The 19,385-nt window shown below is 34.9% G+C and overlaps 1 protein-coding gene across 29 annotated transcripts in view; it reads right to left on the bottom strand.

The window, feature by feature from the left end:
• Window positions 1-19,385, bottom strand: part of Nrxn1 (neurexin 1) — a 1,032,692-nt gene that overhangs the window by 276,215 nt on the left and 737,092 nt on the right. For all 29 annotated transcript variants that reach the window (XM_063228713.1, XM_063228704.1, XM_063228733.1 and 26 more), the window contains one exon: window positions 18,671-18,852. In XM_063228713.1, coding sequence (XP_063084783.1) covers window positions 18,671-18,852 — 182 coding nt within the window. The remainder of the gene's footprint in view (window positions 1-18,670; window positions 18,853-19,385) is intronic.

Below are 19,385 nucleotides of genomic sequence, written 5' to 3'. Positions count from 1 at the left end.
CTTGTTTGTTTGTTTTGTTTTGTTTTGATCTCTCTCTTTTATTGGTTTCTTTTTTTATGAGTGTGGTTCCTAGCCTCTTATGGGTGTGGTTCTGTTCTGTTCTACCTTTTATCTCTTCTATCTCTCTTTTCTCTCAGTCTTCTGCATCAGTTTCCCCAAGTTGGTGGGATTCATCTTTGCCCTCCAACCTACCTGCAATCTCTTTTGCTTTTCCCACTTTTCTGTTTTCTCTTTAATCCATTTTGAATCTTAACCCTTGGAGACAGAATTGATATATTACAGACATATATTGTATATAACTGGTTTGCATTCTGTTGAAAAGATATGAGAAGACACTTAAGCAAGACACAACCTCAAACACACAGTTCACCAAAGACAAACCCAAGAAGACAATGAGGCTGGAAAATCTAAAAGCCCTACTAGGTCTCTTCAAAGTGGTAATGAAGCAATTGAATGAGGCTCTGAAAAACGAAATCAGAAATAATCTCTCAAATGACTACAGAGATTACCAAAACATAGACCATGCTTAGTGATGTTAGAGCAGGAACAGACAAAAAAAAAAAAAAATGAGCTTAAGCAAATTATGGAAACACAATATAGGAAACAAATGGAATCCATAAAGCAGATTCAAGTAGATACTCAGGAGAATAAAAACGCCACTGAAAGTATTTGAAACCAAAGTGAGGACAAGATCTCAGATATTGAAGACAGTTTTGCAGTTAGTGAGTAGGAAAAAAAAAATATTTTTCAAAGCTAGCAAGGTAACATGACAAATCAATCCAGCAGCTGGTAGATGAGACAAAGAATAATAACTTAAGATCAATTGGAGTCAATGAACAAGCAGGAGATATCACAAATGACTTTTAAAATACGTTTACAAACATCATGACAGAAAAATTTCCTCGTAGAGAAAAAGAATTTGATAGAGAAATAAATAAGGCATATAGAACCCCAATTAACAATAATCAAAAAACTACATTGAGGCATATCATGGTCAAGATACCAAAAATTCAACACAAGAATAGAATTTTAAAAGCTGTTAGAGGAAAAAAAAAAAAAAAAAACAAATTATTTATAAAGGAAAACCCATCAGAATTACAGCTGACTTCTCAGAACAAACTCTCAAGTCACTGAGACCTTGGAGTGAAATACTCCAAGTTCTAAAAGAAAACAACTTTCAACCCAGAATGATGTATCCTGCAAAATTATCTTTCAAAATTGATGGAGAAATAAGATACTTTCATGACAAAGAACATCTGAGGAACTTTATGAACACAAAACCAGCACTCCAAAATGTTCTGAAGGACATTTTAGAAAGAGATGACTAAAACTCCATGAACCCCAGCAGAAGGAATCCACCAAGGAAGGCAAACAATTGGAAGGAAGGGAAAAAAAACAAAAAAAAGAAAAAAACAACAAAAACAACAAAAAAAAAAAAAACAGGAGAGCCAATAACAGAAAAATAACACGACAGCTATAAATCAATACGTATCAGTTTTAACCATTAATGTTAATAGTCTCAGTTCACCAGTCAAAAGACACAGATTGGCATAATGCATCAAGAAACAAGATCCAACAATATGCTACAACATTTAATCCAAAAAGAAATTCACAGACTGAAAGTCAAAGGATGGAAAACAATACTCCATGCAACAGGAATTCAGAAAAAAGCAGGGGTTGCTCTTCTATTTGCAGATAAAGTAAATTTCAAGCCAAGATTGATTAAGAGAGATAAAGAAGGTCACTACATCCTGGTAATGGGAACAATCCAAGAGGAAGAGGTAACAATCATAAATATACGCAACAAATGTTAGTGCACTCAGTTATACAAAACAATTAATGGGCATGAAAATGGGCATGAACAATGAAATAAGCCTAATACACTTGTATTGGGAGACTTCATTACCCTGGTTTACAAAAAAAAAAAATCAATTAGACAAAAATAATCAATGAACTATTACAACTAAATCAAACTTTTGAGCAAGTGGACTTAGTACATGTCTATGGAGTGTTACACCCCACAACATCAGAATATACACTCTTCTCAGCTGCACATGGGACATTCTCCAAAATAGACTAATTACTGGCTCCGAGAACATGCTTGAGTAAATATTAAGTAACTGAAATTATCCCTTGCATACTATCAGACCACAGTGCAAGGAAATTGGAAATCCATGTCAAAGGAAACTACAAGAACTTCATAAACACATGGAAATTAAATAGCACCCTACTGAACAATCAATGGATCACAGATGAAATTAAAGAAGAAATTAGACAACTTTTATAGTTGTATGGGACACAAGGAAAGCAGTAAACATCCATATCATGAAAACAGATCAAACTCACAAAAACAACTTAATGTTGAACCTCAAACTTTTAGAAAAAGAAGAGCAGGCTAAACCAAAAGCTCATACAAGGGAGAAAATTATAAGGATCAGAGCAGAAATTAACACACTGGAGACTTAAAAAAAGATACAAAGAATCAGTGAATCAAGAAGTTGGTTCTTTGAAAGATTAAATAAAATTGACAAACCTTAAACCAACCTTATCAACAAAGGAAAGAAAAGACTTAAATTCATGCAATTAGAAATTAAAAGGATAAAATTACAACTGTCCCTGTAGAAATCCAGAAAATCATTTATACTTACTTTGAAAACTTCTATTCTAATAAGATAGAAAATACAGAAGAAATGGACAAATTCCTAGATACATATAAATTACCAGAGCTGAATCAAGAAGATATAATAATCCTAAATAACCTGATATCAATAAAGCAAATTAAAAATATAATTAAAAACCTCTCAACAAAGCAAAGCTCAGGCCGTGATGGATTCACTGCTGAATTCTATAAAAAAAATTTAGTGAAGACCAACACCATTACTTCTCAAACTCTTTAATGAAATTGAAAGGGAAGCAATACTTTCAAATTCATTCCTGGTAGCAAGCATTACTCTGATTCCAAAACCAGAGAAAGACTCAACTAAGAAAAAAGAATTACAAGCCAATCTCCCTAATGAACACTGATGCAAAAATCCTTAATAAGATACTAGCAAACAGACTGCAGCAAAACATCAAAAAGATTGTACATCATGATCAAGTGAGATTCATCCCAGGGATGCAAGGATGGTTCACCATATGTAAATCCATAATGGTAATACATCGTATTAACAGAGCCAAGGACAAAAATCACAGGATTATCTCCACAGATGCATAAAGAGCTTTTGACAAAGTCCAGCACCCGTTCATGATACAAATAGGAATAGATGGTCTTTATCTCAATCTGATAAAAGCTATCTATAACAAACCAACAACAGCCAACATCACACTAAATGGACAAAAACTATCTACAGAAATGTAAGAATCACAAGGTTAATTTTTATGAAAAATGATGTTGGTATTTTGATAAGGGATTGTGTTTTCTGATCCTTATTATTTTCTTCTGTTTGTTGTTGGATTTATTCTCTTATTTTTAATTTCTTAAGGAAAGATATGAGAATATTTCACAACTTTCTTCTTGACTAATAAATGTGCTTGGTGTTAAAATCTGGTGCTTCCTAAAAAAAGACAAATAGAAGACTCCATCCTTAGTAGATGCAGGAGGCCAATTAGTGACCATTCATGCTTCAGGAAAGAACTACCTTGTCAAATGCGAACGACTCTCTTAAAACAGGATATTCATCACATTACAGTTGAGATTTGACAATTCTCAGAGTTCAATAGCCCCCTGAACCAAAAGGTCTTTAATGAACTTCATATTTTGTAACAATAAATATGGTCTCCCTCATCCTTACAGTCTTGGAGAGCCTGGCATTTGTTTTTTCTTGAAGTTTAAGAGATAATCTAAACAGCAAGGTGGCAACTTACAGAGAGCAGGTCTATTGTTTCTAAAACCTAAGGTTTAGAAGGCAAGAAGTGCCTACTGCTGCCTGCCAACCTCCTGAAACTTACCAAGCATGTAAAAACCTCGTCTTCACAACTATGATATTTCAGTTTCTTATTTTATGTCTATAGATTCTCACTACAAATATATAAAACAAAGTGATTTTAAAACAAAAATGACTTTAAAGACACTCTTTAATGTTTTCTCCTCCTTTGCCAGTGAATATGGATTTGCTTTTCATTGTGATATTTCAAACATAAAAAACAGAAGTCGCTTCCAATTTTATTCTCTGAGAGAATGGATATCACACTTATAAGACTGCTTTTATTTTGTACTAGGGTGTTAAGCTATCGTTATATTAAATAGGCATCTCTCTGTCAGGCATGCCAGAAGACAGTGGCATATCTAAATTACATCTGTCCTGCCATCTAAATAACTCTCAAATACCTCAAAGATGATTATTTTGTGACTCCTCTCTGTATATATGTGATGCAGTGAAATTTTACTTTTTTCAAATACTGTCTTTCAATGTACAATTTTTCAGAGAATATCACATTAAAGTTAACATTTAAGATGTTTGCGGACCAAGGATATAGCTCAGTAGCCCAGTGCCTGACTCTAATCTTGAGGTCATGAGTCCGATTCCTGGTACCAAAACAAACAAACAAACAAACAAAAACATTAAGACTTTCCTTCTGGGTTGTAAAAGAATTCCTAGTCATAATATATTGATTGTGTCAAAAATTATGTATCATCAGCCTACTTTATTAAAAGATCCATGAGGATAGGTTTATATAACTCTATTTTTAACAACCCAACCAAGTTTTAAAATATGATTATTGAGATACTCACGTCCTTAGTGTGAACTGATAAATGAGGTTGTACTGAGAGGGCCTCATTTAAAACATTCTTGCTTTAAATTCCTATTGGTCCAGAAAAGGAAAGTTAAAACGACTATTAATTTAGAAATATTCTCTTACAGACTTAGAGTAAATCATGAGTCACATTAATAGAAAGCATAATCAGCCCAATTCCCAAACCACATGCTCTAACTTTCACCATTGAAAAAGAGAAAGATTTGAAAATTGGGAAAACACTTTCATTTCACCACATGCACAAAGGAAAAAAAAATTAATTCTCCCAGTGGTGCAAACCTGGAAGTCTTCCTTAGACTCGCTCAGCTAATACATATTGTGAGACAAAAATAGATTGTTCACAAGAACCATGGTGTCAGGAATAGAGCAGGGTTTAACGCAGGTCTTATTTGATGATTACACAAACGTGCTCATGGAGATGGTTTGAAAAGATGCAGGATTCCTTGGACTTGTATTGATATTTTTTTAGAGTATTCAATGAAATCTGAACCAAGCTTTTTCGCATTTTAGATTCCAGGGTAGTATAATTCCATCATCAAATAAAGTAGACCAGAAGCCCTTGAAGTTCAACAGGATACTTTCAATTTTACAAGTTTCAATATAGCTATATAGAATCTTTGCTAAAATCTATTTCAAATATTCCATTATCAAATCCACACATTTCTATGAATCTTAAAATATATCAGCTAGACAATCATCTTTTTTTAGCTTTAGAACATATATCAGGTGTGAGGTTTTTTTTTTGTTTTGTTTTGTTTTTTCTTTTCCAGACACAGCAATTAAAGGATTGGAAAATAGCTCATGGAAAGCTCCAAAGAATTGAACTCCAGAGAGCAAATCTTGCAACACCAAACAACCCCGGTTTCCCTTGGGCACTCTGCTGACAAAAGTTACTGCTAGTTAAGCAAGCCAACTAGAAGACATGTACACAAACCATCACAATTAAATACCCTGCCTATCACATGTCTGATAATTGCTAAAAAGTCGGCAGAACTTTCCTACTAACCTGTGACTGCCCTCTGACCACACTGTAGAGTGTCACTGAAAGCAGTATTCTACTGATTTTGTACTGCATACATGAATTTTATTAATGTACCATTATCTGTGTAGTGTGTTTTACTAAATCTTGCCCAGTTATTTTACTTCAGAATCTCATGGGCTTTGTATCTCAAAGCCAAACAACCTGTTGGAAATAAACAGCAGAGAACAGAATCTCTCTTACCTGCTCACTGCCTAACAAATCAAAACATGCTGAAACCTGGAATTATTAGAGATAGTCCGGGGATAAAGAAATAAAGTAAAAGCTGACTTGTAAAGTAGGACTCCCTGCTTCTCAGATGTGTTGCCATAGCAAGTTGCATCTGTTCAGCTATTAAATACGTTGGTGAATATGATGCAGGAGACAGCTATGGCCTTATCAAATATTCCCAGTGCCTATTAAACTTTACAGTTCACATATTATATTACACAAAATATCTATATCTATACATGTATAATATAGTGTTTGCCTTCTATTAGTAAAATTCAATGGTACAGGACGTTGAAGACAATTTTAAAGGTGCAAAGAAAACTATACTTTTGCTTATATTTCTTATACTTAAATGTGTATTTTATTAAACTTTTAAACCTGGTAAATTAAAATCTTCTCAAATGTTCTAATGTACTTGTCAGTACTCTGTGGATTTACCTTTTAAGATATAAAGTGACACTTTTTTTTTTAACCTCTTTTAAACATCTTCCTTTTTTTCCCCAAGTCATTGTCAGCTAATAGCAAATGTCACAGAACTTATGAGCTAGTCCCTGGATGGAATACTTCCTCTGAGTTCAAGAATTTTGTTGTTTAAATAGGCTAACAAGAGATAAGATGTTTATGCCACAGTAAATCTTTAATAGCAGCACACATCTGCTGTTAGTCTGTTTGTTAAATTAAGTTAACCACAATGGTGCTGAAAATATGAGTGGATTTAAAAGCCTGTCACGTACCGCTGCTGTTCTTGAGTCCTGAGGACACCGTGATTGAAATAAGAAGTGACTAGGGGCCAAATTAAGACTTATGGAATGGGCTGAAGGTGAAGAACACAGAGTTAGACTCTGAAACAAGGACCACTTCCCACCAGCGCATTAACTTCTCACCTGCCTAGCTAATCCCAAAATTATAATTTCTTTTTAATCAGAAAGGGCCACACTGTTATCCAATTCTCCACCATGGTCACTTTGTGAACGCCACCAGAATAGTTTTTGAACAAAGTTAAGGGGAATTTTTGGCATAAAGCCAGTGTGATTATTAAAACAAACACACTCAAATACTCCAAAAAGGAACTCATTCTATTCAGCTCAATGTCCTAAGAAATAGTGGTTGATTTGTATTTATGCTAAAGCACTAGAGTCTGTGACACTCTCAGATGCTTGTGTGAGAGTGTTTGATAATACAGTGTTCTTGGAGAAAAACGTGGCCATAGATGTTAATAGTTCTTATAGGAATGTACTCATCTCTAAAAACACTTATTTTCCATATTTTCATACACTGAAATGATCTTATAGGATTAAATAAGTTTGTAAGACTAAAACTATGAAACAGTTAAGTACCCATCACTAGGAAATGATTTAATAACTCATAACATGCACAGACAATAGGATATTATGGGCCAAATATGAAATTTTATGCTGTAAAATATAATGTTGTATAAAATGAAAATAATCAAGTTGCATTAGAGTATTCATTGCAGAACAACTTTCCATCATTTTAAAGAATGTTCAACTGTATTCTATTAATACACATACTATATACAAAGATATATGTGTATATATGAAACTAAAGATTAGAATTGCAGATACCACAATAAAAATATTATATGTGCTTTTTAACTTTTATGTTCATCATTTTCGTACAATTTAAATCTTTCAGTAAGTACTTTTATGATCAAAATAATTAATTTTATTTAAAAATATGAGGTTTTCTTGAAAAGCAAATTAGAACTTTCATCTACAGTGCAACAAATAAAATCCAAGTCCTCTGAACAGCCTGTTTAAATATTGCCAACTTTGAAGACCCAGTTATCTGCAGACACTTATACCTAGACAGTTAGAAAAAGCCAATAAATAAAAAAAGAGCAGTTAAATACTGGTAACATAGTCTGCTTTGATGGAGAACATCCACTGATAGCCATTGGTTAAAATATACTTCTCATGTAATAATAAATATCATCGGGGCTGGGATTTAGCTCAGCGGCATAAACATGTGCCTTGCAAGCAGGGGGTCATGAGTTCAATCCCTGGTACTGATTAAAAATAATAATAATAATAAACATCACCTAAGCAGCATTTGCAGTTAACAGGAATGTTCCCAGGCCCTTGACTTACCATCTCCCTTCATACCAGCAAGGTGGCCAGTTACAAATGACCAACTGCTGGTCATGAACTAGGGTTTGAAAGGGGCTATAACTGACAATTTGTCTTTCTGTGATGTGAGATATTCTCCAACGCCTGTAATTTAAGGACCAAATGAGCACAATTCTGAAACCTCAAGGCATATGCCTGACCTTCCTCCACAATTCCGCCAAAATTTCAACCTCATTTCTCTGTTGATTCCTTGTGGGATATGGAGACTCCAAAGCCTGATTTTACTGCTAATTAACAATAATGAACAGGATGACATACTTTTTCTTTGAACACCTCTGTCGGGAAAGTGTCCAATCAGCAAGAGCTATAAGCAGTAGACAAATTCCCATTCTCTCTCTTCATCTGCACGCTTAAATACTCAGAGACCCATGCTTCATTTTATTAAAAAAAAAAAAAAAAGTAGGTCAACTTGTCTAGCTTTTATGCATTCACTTTACAGCTGGGGAAAAGCTGAATATTTTTACTCCATCCAGTTTCCAGAGCAAGGTGGGTTATTTTTATACTCATCTCTACATAAGGGAGATACTGTTTGTGGCTGTAATAGCTGAGTCCTATATGTAGGTAAACTTAGACAAAAAAAAAGTAACCTCTACTTCCATCCATTAAAGGAATTTGAATTCAAAGTATTAGGTGCCATGTCAAGGAACTACTGTTATTTAGTGCATTCATTTTGAGGGACACAGTATTTTCAGCTCCTGCCAGCTTAAAAAATGTCTTAATACAATATACCATAAATCTTATTGCTTAAAATTGGTATTTAGATTTTATGATCATTTGGGCTAGCCTCAACTGTCCTTTGCACTAAAGAAAATTGAGGCTTTGAAGTCATATAGAACTGACTCAAGTACAGGCAGATATTTATTAGCTAGGTAATACTGGTCAATTTATTTTAAAATGAAGTTTGCTCATCTGTAAAATTGAGATAATAATTCATACCTCAGTGGATTACTGTGAATAGTAAATGAAAGATAATTTTATGCACGATGTTTAAATCAATGCATGGTTCATAGGAAGGCTCCACACATGCTAAAAAGTATCATTGCATTACTGTTCTTCTTACTAAGGAAATGAATAGGGTAAGTGTGATTTACCTACTTACGATAATTAACTGTTAATACCTTAAAGCATTTAATATGGCCTAATTGAAAGTAATTATTAAAAAATTCTAATAAATGGAGAGCCAATTTAAGCTACATCATTTAATCAAGTATCAGAGGTTGGAAAGGCAAAAAAAAAAATTTTCAGGGGAGCAGAGGATGATTATGTCCACACTCCCAATCAATCAGAGCTGATTACCTGAGGAGGGCTTTTGTTTTCATTCTCCAGTTGGGTACATCTCCTCTGCATGTGTGATGTAGATAAATATATCAGATATATTTTTGTATAGGTACTCAGAATAGTACAGAAAGCAGTTTAGAAGGAAACATAGACTAAACCTCAGAGAAATGATCACCTGCTTGGCATATGTGACCCTGGAAGTGGATCTAGTGAGTAGTCTAACATGAGGATGGTTTCTCTTCCATGAAAAAATAATGCATGTATATAGGAGTTCATTTCATGGAAGGTCTTTCCCTTGAGTCTCGGCTCTCTGTGCCTCAATGGGTTGCAAATGGGGTCCCCGGAGAGCGTCACATGCTTTCACTATTCTCCTCCGAGAGTCTGACTCATCCAGGCTCCTAGGAGAGCCCTCATGGATGAGCTGCACCCCACAGGGAAAATGGAAAACTACTAGCAGAAAGTCAAGGGAGGCCCCAGTCAAAAGAAGGGAGTTCAGCTATTCTCCACTTGCCTGGCATGAATTCTATCATCAGCAAATATTTACTATTTACCAAGTACCATGCTATGTAGTGTCTGAAAATACAGAGATGTAATGATAGACTGTACAAAGTCAATGACTTTGAAGAGATCACAATTAATGGGCTAGAAGGATATGTAAACAAATAGCTAAGATTGTGGTCAGTGAAGTAATAGAAATAAGAACAAAGATTTATGACGGTACTAAGAAGGACGTGATTAGTTTTGCCCTAGGGGACAAAGGAAGGTTTTGCAAATACTTAAAATACATGGTAAAGTCCTTGGAAATGGAAAAAAAAAATGTATCCAGTTAGGAAGGAAAGGAGAGCATTTAGGGATAAGGGAAAATAAGAAGATTCCAAAGAGGAATTGGCATGAATGGTGTGGAACTGACTTCCTACATACACATATTTTTTTCTCTATCTTTAAAATTTGGTTTATTTCATATTTCAAACATACAAATTATAAATGGTAACTAGCTAGTCACAACAAGGTTTGAACCAACCAGATAGCTTTCGCTGTGTATATTTAGAGAAAATGATTGTGTAGCAGGTATCTGGAAGGCTCATTAAACCTCCTGGAATACAGTCTGGTAAAAGATGGTATATTCGATTTCCTACAACCACGTTGCAGAGAGAAGGCAGAGCTACCAGGCAAGCTGTGGCACCTCCTCAGGCACCCTCACTTGCACCACACGAGGCGCACCAACTCAGCACTCAGACTGGTGAGGTGAATCCTGGTGTTCAGCTCTCTGTGGGACCTGTCTCTCATTTTCTCATTAACCAAATGAGGATTTTTCCCCCACTTTGGAGATTTTAAGAAGTAGTACATAGATTTAATATGTAGGCTTAGAAAGTTGTAACACTGTTACTACATTGCATATAACGAACCTGTAGTTGTAAACTACACCATGATGATCTGTACTACTGAGGTGCCTACCTTCTGTGACCAGTGTGCCAGTAGAATGAATTGTATCCATTAAATGATGATATCTTTAAAGTCAGAAGCCATGTTTAATGAAACATGGCTGAAAGGGGCTTGGCACAGACAGTTAAAAAATAGGGGATTTTGTTCAGCATGTGCATCAAAGAGTGAATATGTGTGAGTGAGATGAGGATAAAGGCAGAGACAGGCTGTTCCCCTCCATACATTCCCAGTATGATCACCCAAGGAACACGGCTATCAAATTATCTGCAGTACAGGCCAGTGACTTTCATCAGAACAGGTTAAATATGATGCGCCAGACTTTTGCCTCAAAATACCAACCTACAGAAAGACAATACATGAATTAAAAATGTGCTAGAAGCAAGATTCACAACCCTAACTGATCCAAAGCACAGTAAACAGTAAGTCAACTTTTGAAGGAGACCATGCCCTTGACCTGTGTGGCACTGACCTGTTGTTCATTCACGCATGTGGTTCAAGTTGGCAAATTTCTGGAACCAACAGATTATTTCCACAAATACAGACTACTCATTAGCAATTACTGGGTTAAATCAGCTAAAGGAAATGCGTGTTAAAGATGGGAGTTGAACAATTTTAGTAGCTACAGGAGAAGTGGAGGTGGTATTTGGTAGTTTAAAAGACTTAAACAAATAAGTTCCATGTTTTGGCAGCTTGGCAGGAGAAAAGAGGGCTTACTAAGGGAAATCGTCTCTGGCGTAGAGAAGATCTGAAGTCATCTTGTACAGTAGCTAGCGGTCCACTACAAAGCAATGGCTCAGAAGAGAAGGGGTCATAGAAACAAGCAGAATCTACGCCCAATGTTTTTTCTAGCTAGGTAATGCCTCAGGCATGTTTCTGTATCTCTTTCAAAGAGATTCCTGATCTCGAATTTCTTTCTTCTAGCACAGAGGGAGAGAAGATTTCAAGGCCCACTGTGTGAAAACAGCATTTGGACAGAATGGAATTTAGATAGGTAAAGAACAACAATCTATTTTGAATGGGAATCTGAAATACAGGGATCTTAGAATGAAGCATTTTTAGATGGTGAATACATTTTGCTGGAGTGGCCAAACAAGTAGAGAAGAGTGGATCTGAAAGGCGATGGAGATGAGAATGCTGAAGGCACTCACTGTTAGCTATAGTTTGCCTTTTCCTGTACCCAGGCGGAAGTACCAACAGGCTTCAATGCAGCAATAACATGATAAAAGATGGAGCCAGGGACATAGCTCATAGGCACAGCACTTGCCTGGCAAGTGTGAGGTGCTAAGTTCGTATCCTGGTTAAAAAAATAAACACGATGGAAGATACATCTTAGCAAGTTAACATGCTCACAGAAATAATTTAGCACCTTAACGTAAATGACGTGGATTGGGGAGTATTCAGAATGGAGGAAGGAGGGTATCAGCGATAGTGCGGCAGAAATATAAATGTCTTCCAAGGGGTGAGTACCTGAGCTGAGGATGTACAGGAGGAAAGCACTATTTTGGTTCTATTTCACTGAATTTCACCACAATGGAATTTCAGACAAGGGAACATTCTAGAAATCTAGAAATCAGTTCAGAAAGATGAGATGATGCACTAAAGGTAAATATCAGCAACTGAGAAAATAAGAAAACACTGAATTTAACAATGTAAAAGAAATGTGACTGTTGTCAGGATCAAAAGAGTTGATTGTGCCAACCCTTAGCGAAAAAGAATAAAAAAGGAGCCATTTTCAGTAATAATCACCATAACCAGGATTGTTGTGTTAAGATTCCTGATGTAAGCCACCTTGCTTTTGTCTTTTAAAAACTTTCTCTCTGCATAACACATTTGAAACTTCTACAGTTTCCTACAGTACACATATTCCCAACTGCAGTATTTTGCTAGTCGCAAATAATCAGTATTCTTGGAGAATCTCTGTCTTTTGAGAAATGTCACCATCATGTCTCACATTTTCTCAAAAGATAACTTTGTTCACTCCACAGAAGTTTGGACAAGAAGTTTTTACGACACATGGTGGATAGCCGTTACATTAATCATTTTTTTTTCTTTTTTTACTTCTTTTTTACATTTTAGACAATTAGGCTGCATGCTTTCTAAGTATTCTATATAAGAACAAGAAAACAAAACCAGTCAAAATATCTGGTATTTATCATTTATAAAGTTGAATTTAAGTACTACATAGCAGCATAAAATGCTTATGAAATCATGCATCTTTTTGTCAGAAAGAACATTTCAGGTAAAACATAATTTCTATTCAAGAAGAATCTGTAGAGAAGAATGGGTTTCATCTTGTTTGTATAGGTAAATCCCCTGTATAAAGTTATACGCTGAAATAGGAATTTTGTGACTGTATCTTAGAGAAATAAGGAAAATAGTGTGAAATGGACAGAAGAAGAGAAAGATGAGAAAGATCTGACAAGTTAGCAACATTGATAGGGTATTTGGGGACCTGTAATTTTCATTATAAATATGTTTCTAGTCTATATCTAAATATGCTGATCAAAAGGTGTATTTCTAAATAAAAATCAATTAAGAGCTTGGTTTTAAAATAAAGCTTCTGGTCAGGAAAGTACAAAGAAGAAATACTTAAGGCAAATGCATACAACAATTCACTAATCAAATTTGCAATGCTCTTTCATGCTCCCAAGATGAAAGACTTTCTAAGCACACACCCTCCCGCCTACCCACAAAATTTCCTGTGGTCAGACCAATGCATCCTTTAAAATTCATACAGTGATTGAGCCTTTATTTGCAGTGGCTTTGTTCTGTAAATTAGAGGTGTTAAGTAAGCTCCCCTTAATATCCCTAGAACAATATGTAAAAGACCTTGTCCCAGAAGTGGTGGGCTTGATAAAATTTCATGATTTATATGATAAAATGAATGTAGTTTAGTTCTTTGTTGACTGCACCTAAGAAATTTTTTTCAATATTGATTAAATAATCCTCCTCAACATCACCAATTTAAATTCTGTAGTGAAACACTTTACCTAATTTATATTCTTTGTCTTAAAAACCTATCAATTGCCCAATGTCCTTGCAAACAGTATGTAAACAGGAAGGGTTAACTGCAATAAGGACAGACACAGAAATACCAAAACGAAGAAATACTAGTCTCATTGGGACAAAATGTTTGCTATAAATAATCTAAACTGTGTGATGATAAGGATGCCAACACCTTGATTATTGAACACCTAAGGGATATTTACTGAGAGGGTAATAAGTGCCCTGTTGATGTATGTTCGTAGAGCTTAACATAGACCCAGACCATATTAGGTGCTCCATAAAAATCACCATACAGGCTTTTAGTATGGCCTGAAATAAATTACATAAAGCTCAATTTCAATATTATTTTTTACTATTCAATGTCACTATCACAAATCATGTTCTCTGCCATCATGAAGTTTGTATCTACTTGGAATAATAGACAAAGGTGTAATAACCGGAAAACAAAACATGAATTACAACACACAAGGTTGCTATGAAGAGAGAATTTTCATCCAACAAAAATTTTCACCAGACTTTCTTTAAAACAACAATTACTGTAATCAATTCTTAGTTGAAGATTTATGAATATATCAATCAAAATTTAAAACTTCTCACTGGACAGGGTGGCACACACCTATAATCCTAGCACTAGGGAGGCTGAGGCAGGAAGATTTCCATGGGTTGGAGGCCAGCCATAGTGAGTGCAGGGACAGCCTTGGATGCATAGTGAGGCCATGTCTCAAAATACTAAACACACAAACAAACAAAAAACTTGAAAGTTTTCAATAATACAACTGCATGTACTTTATGTGTTGTTACAACTTTTCTATTGTCAAAAGAAATTAGCTTTCTCAGTGTTATATAGGAACCAAATTTTGTCTCACTTTATCTTGACTCGAAAGGTTGAGGGCTTATGGGAAACCTATGCTACAATATTTTTGCTATCGAATCAATTAAATACTTTATTTTTTCAGAAAACATTTATTGAGCTCTCAGGTTCTAGGATGTATAATAATTAATTGCCTCTCCCCTTTGTGCCCATTATCTCTTCGTTGATTAAACCTTACACTTTCTATAGTAAAACCATATAGCTTTCAGCCTAACAGCGGCACAATCATATTAATAAAACAAAAAATTCACTGATTAAAACTAGGCTACCCCATTCATAAGCTATTTTATTCCAAGTTGTTATATTTTAAGAGCACATTAATCAAAATTTAAATGTGATTACATTTTCAAATGAAATCAAACTTGATCATTCTGAAAAACGATGATAAACAATGTCAAATATTCAAATTCTCATTAAAATTATATGCCAATCAGAATTTAAATATCACCTAGTTGAAGTAGCATTATACATTTCAATAAGAAAGGAGTATCTCTTAATAGATGCAAATGAGTTTTTGGTTTTCACCTCACTCTATTAATTAAAGATGAAACTAAGATTTTTAAAATGAGATCAGTAAATAGTTTATATGTTGCCAACTTGGCTTACAGAGATTTTCCTGGAAGTTAATGGATAACTAAATTATTAACTTTTAAGATAAAATATACCATGTATTATATGAACCAGGTTAATATTTAAATCACTTATCTTCATTAAATCAAATTTAAAAAGTAATAATTTAAAAGTCCACAAGTCTTATTTGACCTTTTGAGCATTATTGGGGATCAAGCCAAAAGCCTTCATATTGAACTACATCTCCTGTGTCCCTTTTTTTTCTCGTTGAGATAGGTCTTGCTAAATTGTGATAAGTTGCTAAGTTGCCCAAGCTGGGCTCAAACTTGTAATCACTTTTCCACAGTCTCCCAAAATGCTGATTTTGAATCCTGGAAAATTAGGATTCATTTGAGAAAACCAGGATGAACTTCAAAGGCATCTAAATAATCCCAAGTCCAAATTTTAGTATTAAAAATAGAACTGTCTCTCACAAACAGGTATCATCTTTTGTTTTGAGTCCCTTCCCTTGTCTTTTTGCCTCCCTGATTTTTGCTTATCTTTCTCTTTTACGTTTTAATTCCTCTTACTGTTTTCCTATGCGCCCAATGTTACATGAATGGATTAAGAGATAGAGGTCAGTAGCATAAAACAAACCAAAACCACCCAAATAGGCCTTGTGTTACATTTGATTAAATACTGAATCATGTAAAGAAGTGACTTGTATCATTTGTACATAAAAACAATTTCTTGAGTCACTAATGATCGGTCAATTCTTGTAGACAGTGGAAAGGAGGGGGAAAGAGATAGACTGCTTTATTTGTGCAGATCTGGAGCATAATGGGTTCCAGTGGTTGAAACAAGTTTGAGTTGAAGTGACAGACAACAGAGCTTGGGAGTTTTAGAGAGCTAACATCTATTTCCAAGGGCGAGTTTGAGAAATAGCAAGAACTCGAAGACTTCAAATCCAAAAATGAGTGTGTAAGACAAACTCTAAATACAAAGTGAACAGCCAGGCAAGGTGAGAAGTGGAGATCCACAAAGAGGTACCCTCAGGGCAACTGTCAGACAGCTAGGCACTCATGGCAATGGAGAGGTTAGGAAACAGAAGGACAGATTTTGTGCAGATGGAAAAAGGCACCAGGAGAAAGTTTCAGTATTCTCATGATATGATTTATACACGTATCAAATCTTCAAAATGAATATAAGTTTTTACGTATTACTGACGTAAACCAATTACCATTTTTAAGGAAACCCATGATCAACAAAGGGGTAGCGAAGGGTATTGAGATGGTAAAAACATGTAGAAAGTCAACTCTTCATGTATGAAAGCCCCCTGAGCCCTCATTGGATCAGAATTTGGAAGAAATAAATATTTCTGTACACTTCAACTTTTTTACCATTTAAAAAAACCAGTAGTTTGAGTAATTTAATAACAGAGATCCTTATGATTTGAGAATGATCACTATAGAACATTTTCTCAGGGTAAAAGTGTAATTGGTTATGGGTCAATAAGTAATTTCTTTTAGTAAGGAAAAGCTCGTTTTATTTCTTTATTTATTTATTTTTGAAGTGGAAATGCTCCTAAGTCAAAACCAAGCAAACAGATTGTGAGACCTGAGATTACTTTAAGCTGCAAGATTTCCTACTGCACTAGTTAAGTTTCCTCAACTGATCATTTATTTATGATGGCATAAAAACCCAGATGCTTTCAATTTTGATTGTTAGATATTTGCTGAAAGGCAGCTGAAATTAGATTTCCCAGAGTTCGTATTTTGACAAGTGCATTTTGAATGGAAAATTTACGGTGGCTCCATAATGGTTGTGCTGAAGTTATTTTCTGCTTTTTTTCCCGGTTTACAAATGAATTTAGCCCCTGTATTCAATGTAAATCCCTACTCAGCTTGTTGGAAATTTCTAAAGTTCAATGCAAACGTATGGTTAAGAAAATGAATTAATAAAATTTTCGACAATTAAGACTTTGTAAATGTCTGTGTTAATGTAGTATTTTGGTGTTTGGTGGTTCTCCTAAGTATTTTAGGAACAATGCCAAAAGACCAATTTCTATCAAGAAAGAAGATGATGCCTTAATCAAATATCCTTTGTGCCATGAATACTCATAAAGGGAGAACTTATAAGGGCAGATAAAAACAAAACAAATCACATTTACATAATGACAGATACAGAGGAAATAAAATTCAGTAGAAGACGGACTGAATGAAATGCTTCTGAAGTTTCCAGAAGTTAAAGATTTGTGACAAAGAACAATGATAATAAGGACTCTGAAGAGCTTCTCTGTTTTTGTGGTGGTGGGGACTGAATCCAGAGCACCAAGCAAGCTACGATAGTGCTGCACCGCTGAGCACACCGTCAACCCCACAATCTTGTCCACCTGACACTTTTTCCCGGCTCATCATTGTGATATACTAGTAAAATATTAATATCTATTAGTAATTAATGAATATAGTTTTCCTTGCAAGTAACACAAGGAAATGAGAAGATAAAAGACATACTCATTAGTAATTCTTTGAGTGCAGAGAGAGAAAGAAGAGTCCCTTAACTATAAAGTCAATTACAGTAACATTAAAAAGGAAAAATACATTTTCATTCATGAGCCGCTATTTGTCTTCTACTATGTGCTGAGTAAATTCTTTTTTTTTTTTTTTTTTTGTCTTTTTCCTTTTTATCGGTACCAGGGATCGAACTCACGACTACCTGCTTCCAAGGCAGGCGCTTATGCCGCTGAGCTAAGTCCCCAGCCCACTGAGTAAATTCTTGTGAGAAGCTGAGAACTTAGAGAAAAAGTAATGGTCCCAAACTGGAAATGGCAAGAATCCAAGGTATTCTCCTGACACATATCAAATTGAGCACAAAATGGCATCTTTTTGCGATTTTCTTTCACATCACAAAATAGCCGTAAGGTTTCCTTCCACTTCATGTAACTTTTGACAGTTTTTCTCTCTAGCAAGAAAAGAAGTAAGAACACTGAATCCAGATCTTTGGATGTCACCAGTATTACAACCTTCTGCTTCCGGCCAGATGGTATGGTATCTACCACGCAATAACTTATTTTATTAATTTGGCAAGCTTATCCAAAGACACTAAAATCACTCCAAATAGTCTCTGTGAAAACAAAAATTGAGAGGAATTCACATTCCAAAAAAACAAAATAAAACAAAAGCATTTCCATTGAAAATTGCATGTTACCTCTAATAGATCTATGATTTCACCATCTCTAGATGATATTTGTATTTTCTATAGCAAAGTATCAGTTTCTAGAGGAAAACAGCCAAGAAGCAAAATTATCAATCCTGTAGAAAAACATAGCACTTAAAAGTAAAGGATGATGATTACTTTAAAAATACTTACTATATGTAGCTCTAGGTAGTCACCCAAGCCTGAAGAGCTGTCCACTCGCACCAAAACTGCTTCCTTCTGCACAGTGCTAAACCCTATAGCCAGTCTGTCTGCTCGTGTACTTGGCCGGTCATTAGGAGGCCACTTATATGTGATCTGTCCACCACCTTTGCTAAAGATATACGTTGTCCCAGCTGTAAAAGCAAAATAAAAAGAAAGAACAAAAAAAAACAAAAAATAATTAGTACCAGTACCTCTACACTTTCCCATGATGATTATATTGATGTATCACAAAGCATTGACTTTACACTCAGAACTATAGCAAAGCAAATGATAGGTTTAATCAAACAAGTTCAGGGGTGAGGACAGAGTTCTTTTAACAGAAATAGATAAGCAATTCCATTTTTAATATACTCATTAAATCCACCAGCAGGTGTTTCATAACAAACAGCAGATTATGGGTGCTTTTTTTTTTTCATTTCCATTGAATTGGATGAGCATGGAATAGAGTGGGATTTTATTTTTTCCTGTCAGTTTTTAAGAAATAGGCTGGTAGAAAATACTGACTGGAGGCTTCCCAAAATCAGTAGAAACATATACCAACTTGTTTTTGAAAGAAGAGTTGCAGGCAGGTACGGTAAGGTCACCAAGCACAGTGGAGCAAATACACTAGGAATCAAAGTTTTATAGGAAAAGATTTGTGTATATATGACAGGTGATAACTAAT

Source organism: Cavia porcellus, unplaced genomic scaffold (genome assembly GCF_034190915.1).
Source record: "Cavia porcellus strain 051 isolate PalLab524CR breed Dunkin Hartley unplaced genomic scaffold, mCavPor4.1 scaffold_1, whole genome shotgun sequence".
In the NCBI taxonomy this organism is placed as follows: Eukaryota; Metazoa; Chordata; class Mammalia; order Rodentia; family Caviidae; genus Cavia; species Cavia porcellus.
Note: the sequence above shows the minus strand (reverse complement) of the source record. Positions and strands in the feature narration are given on the sequence as shown.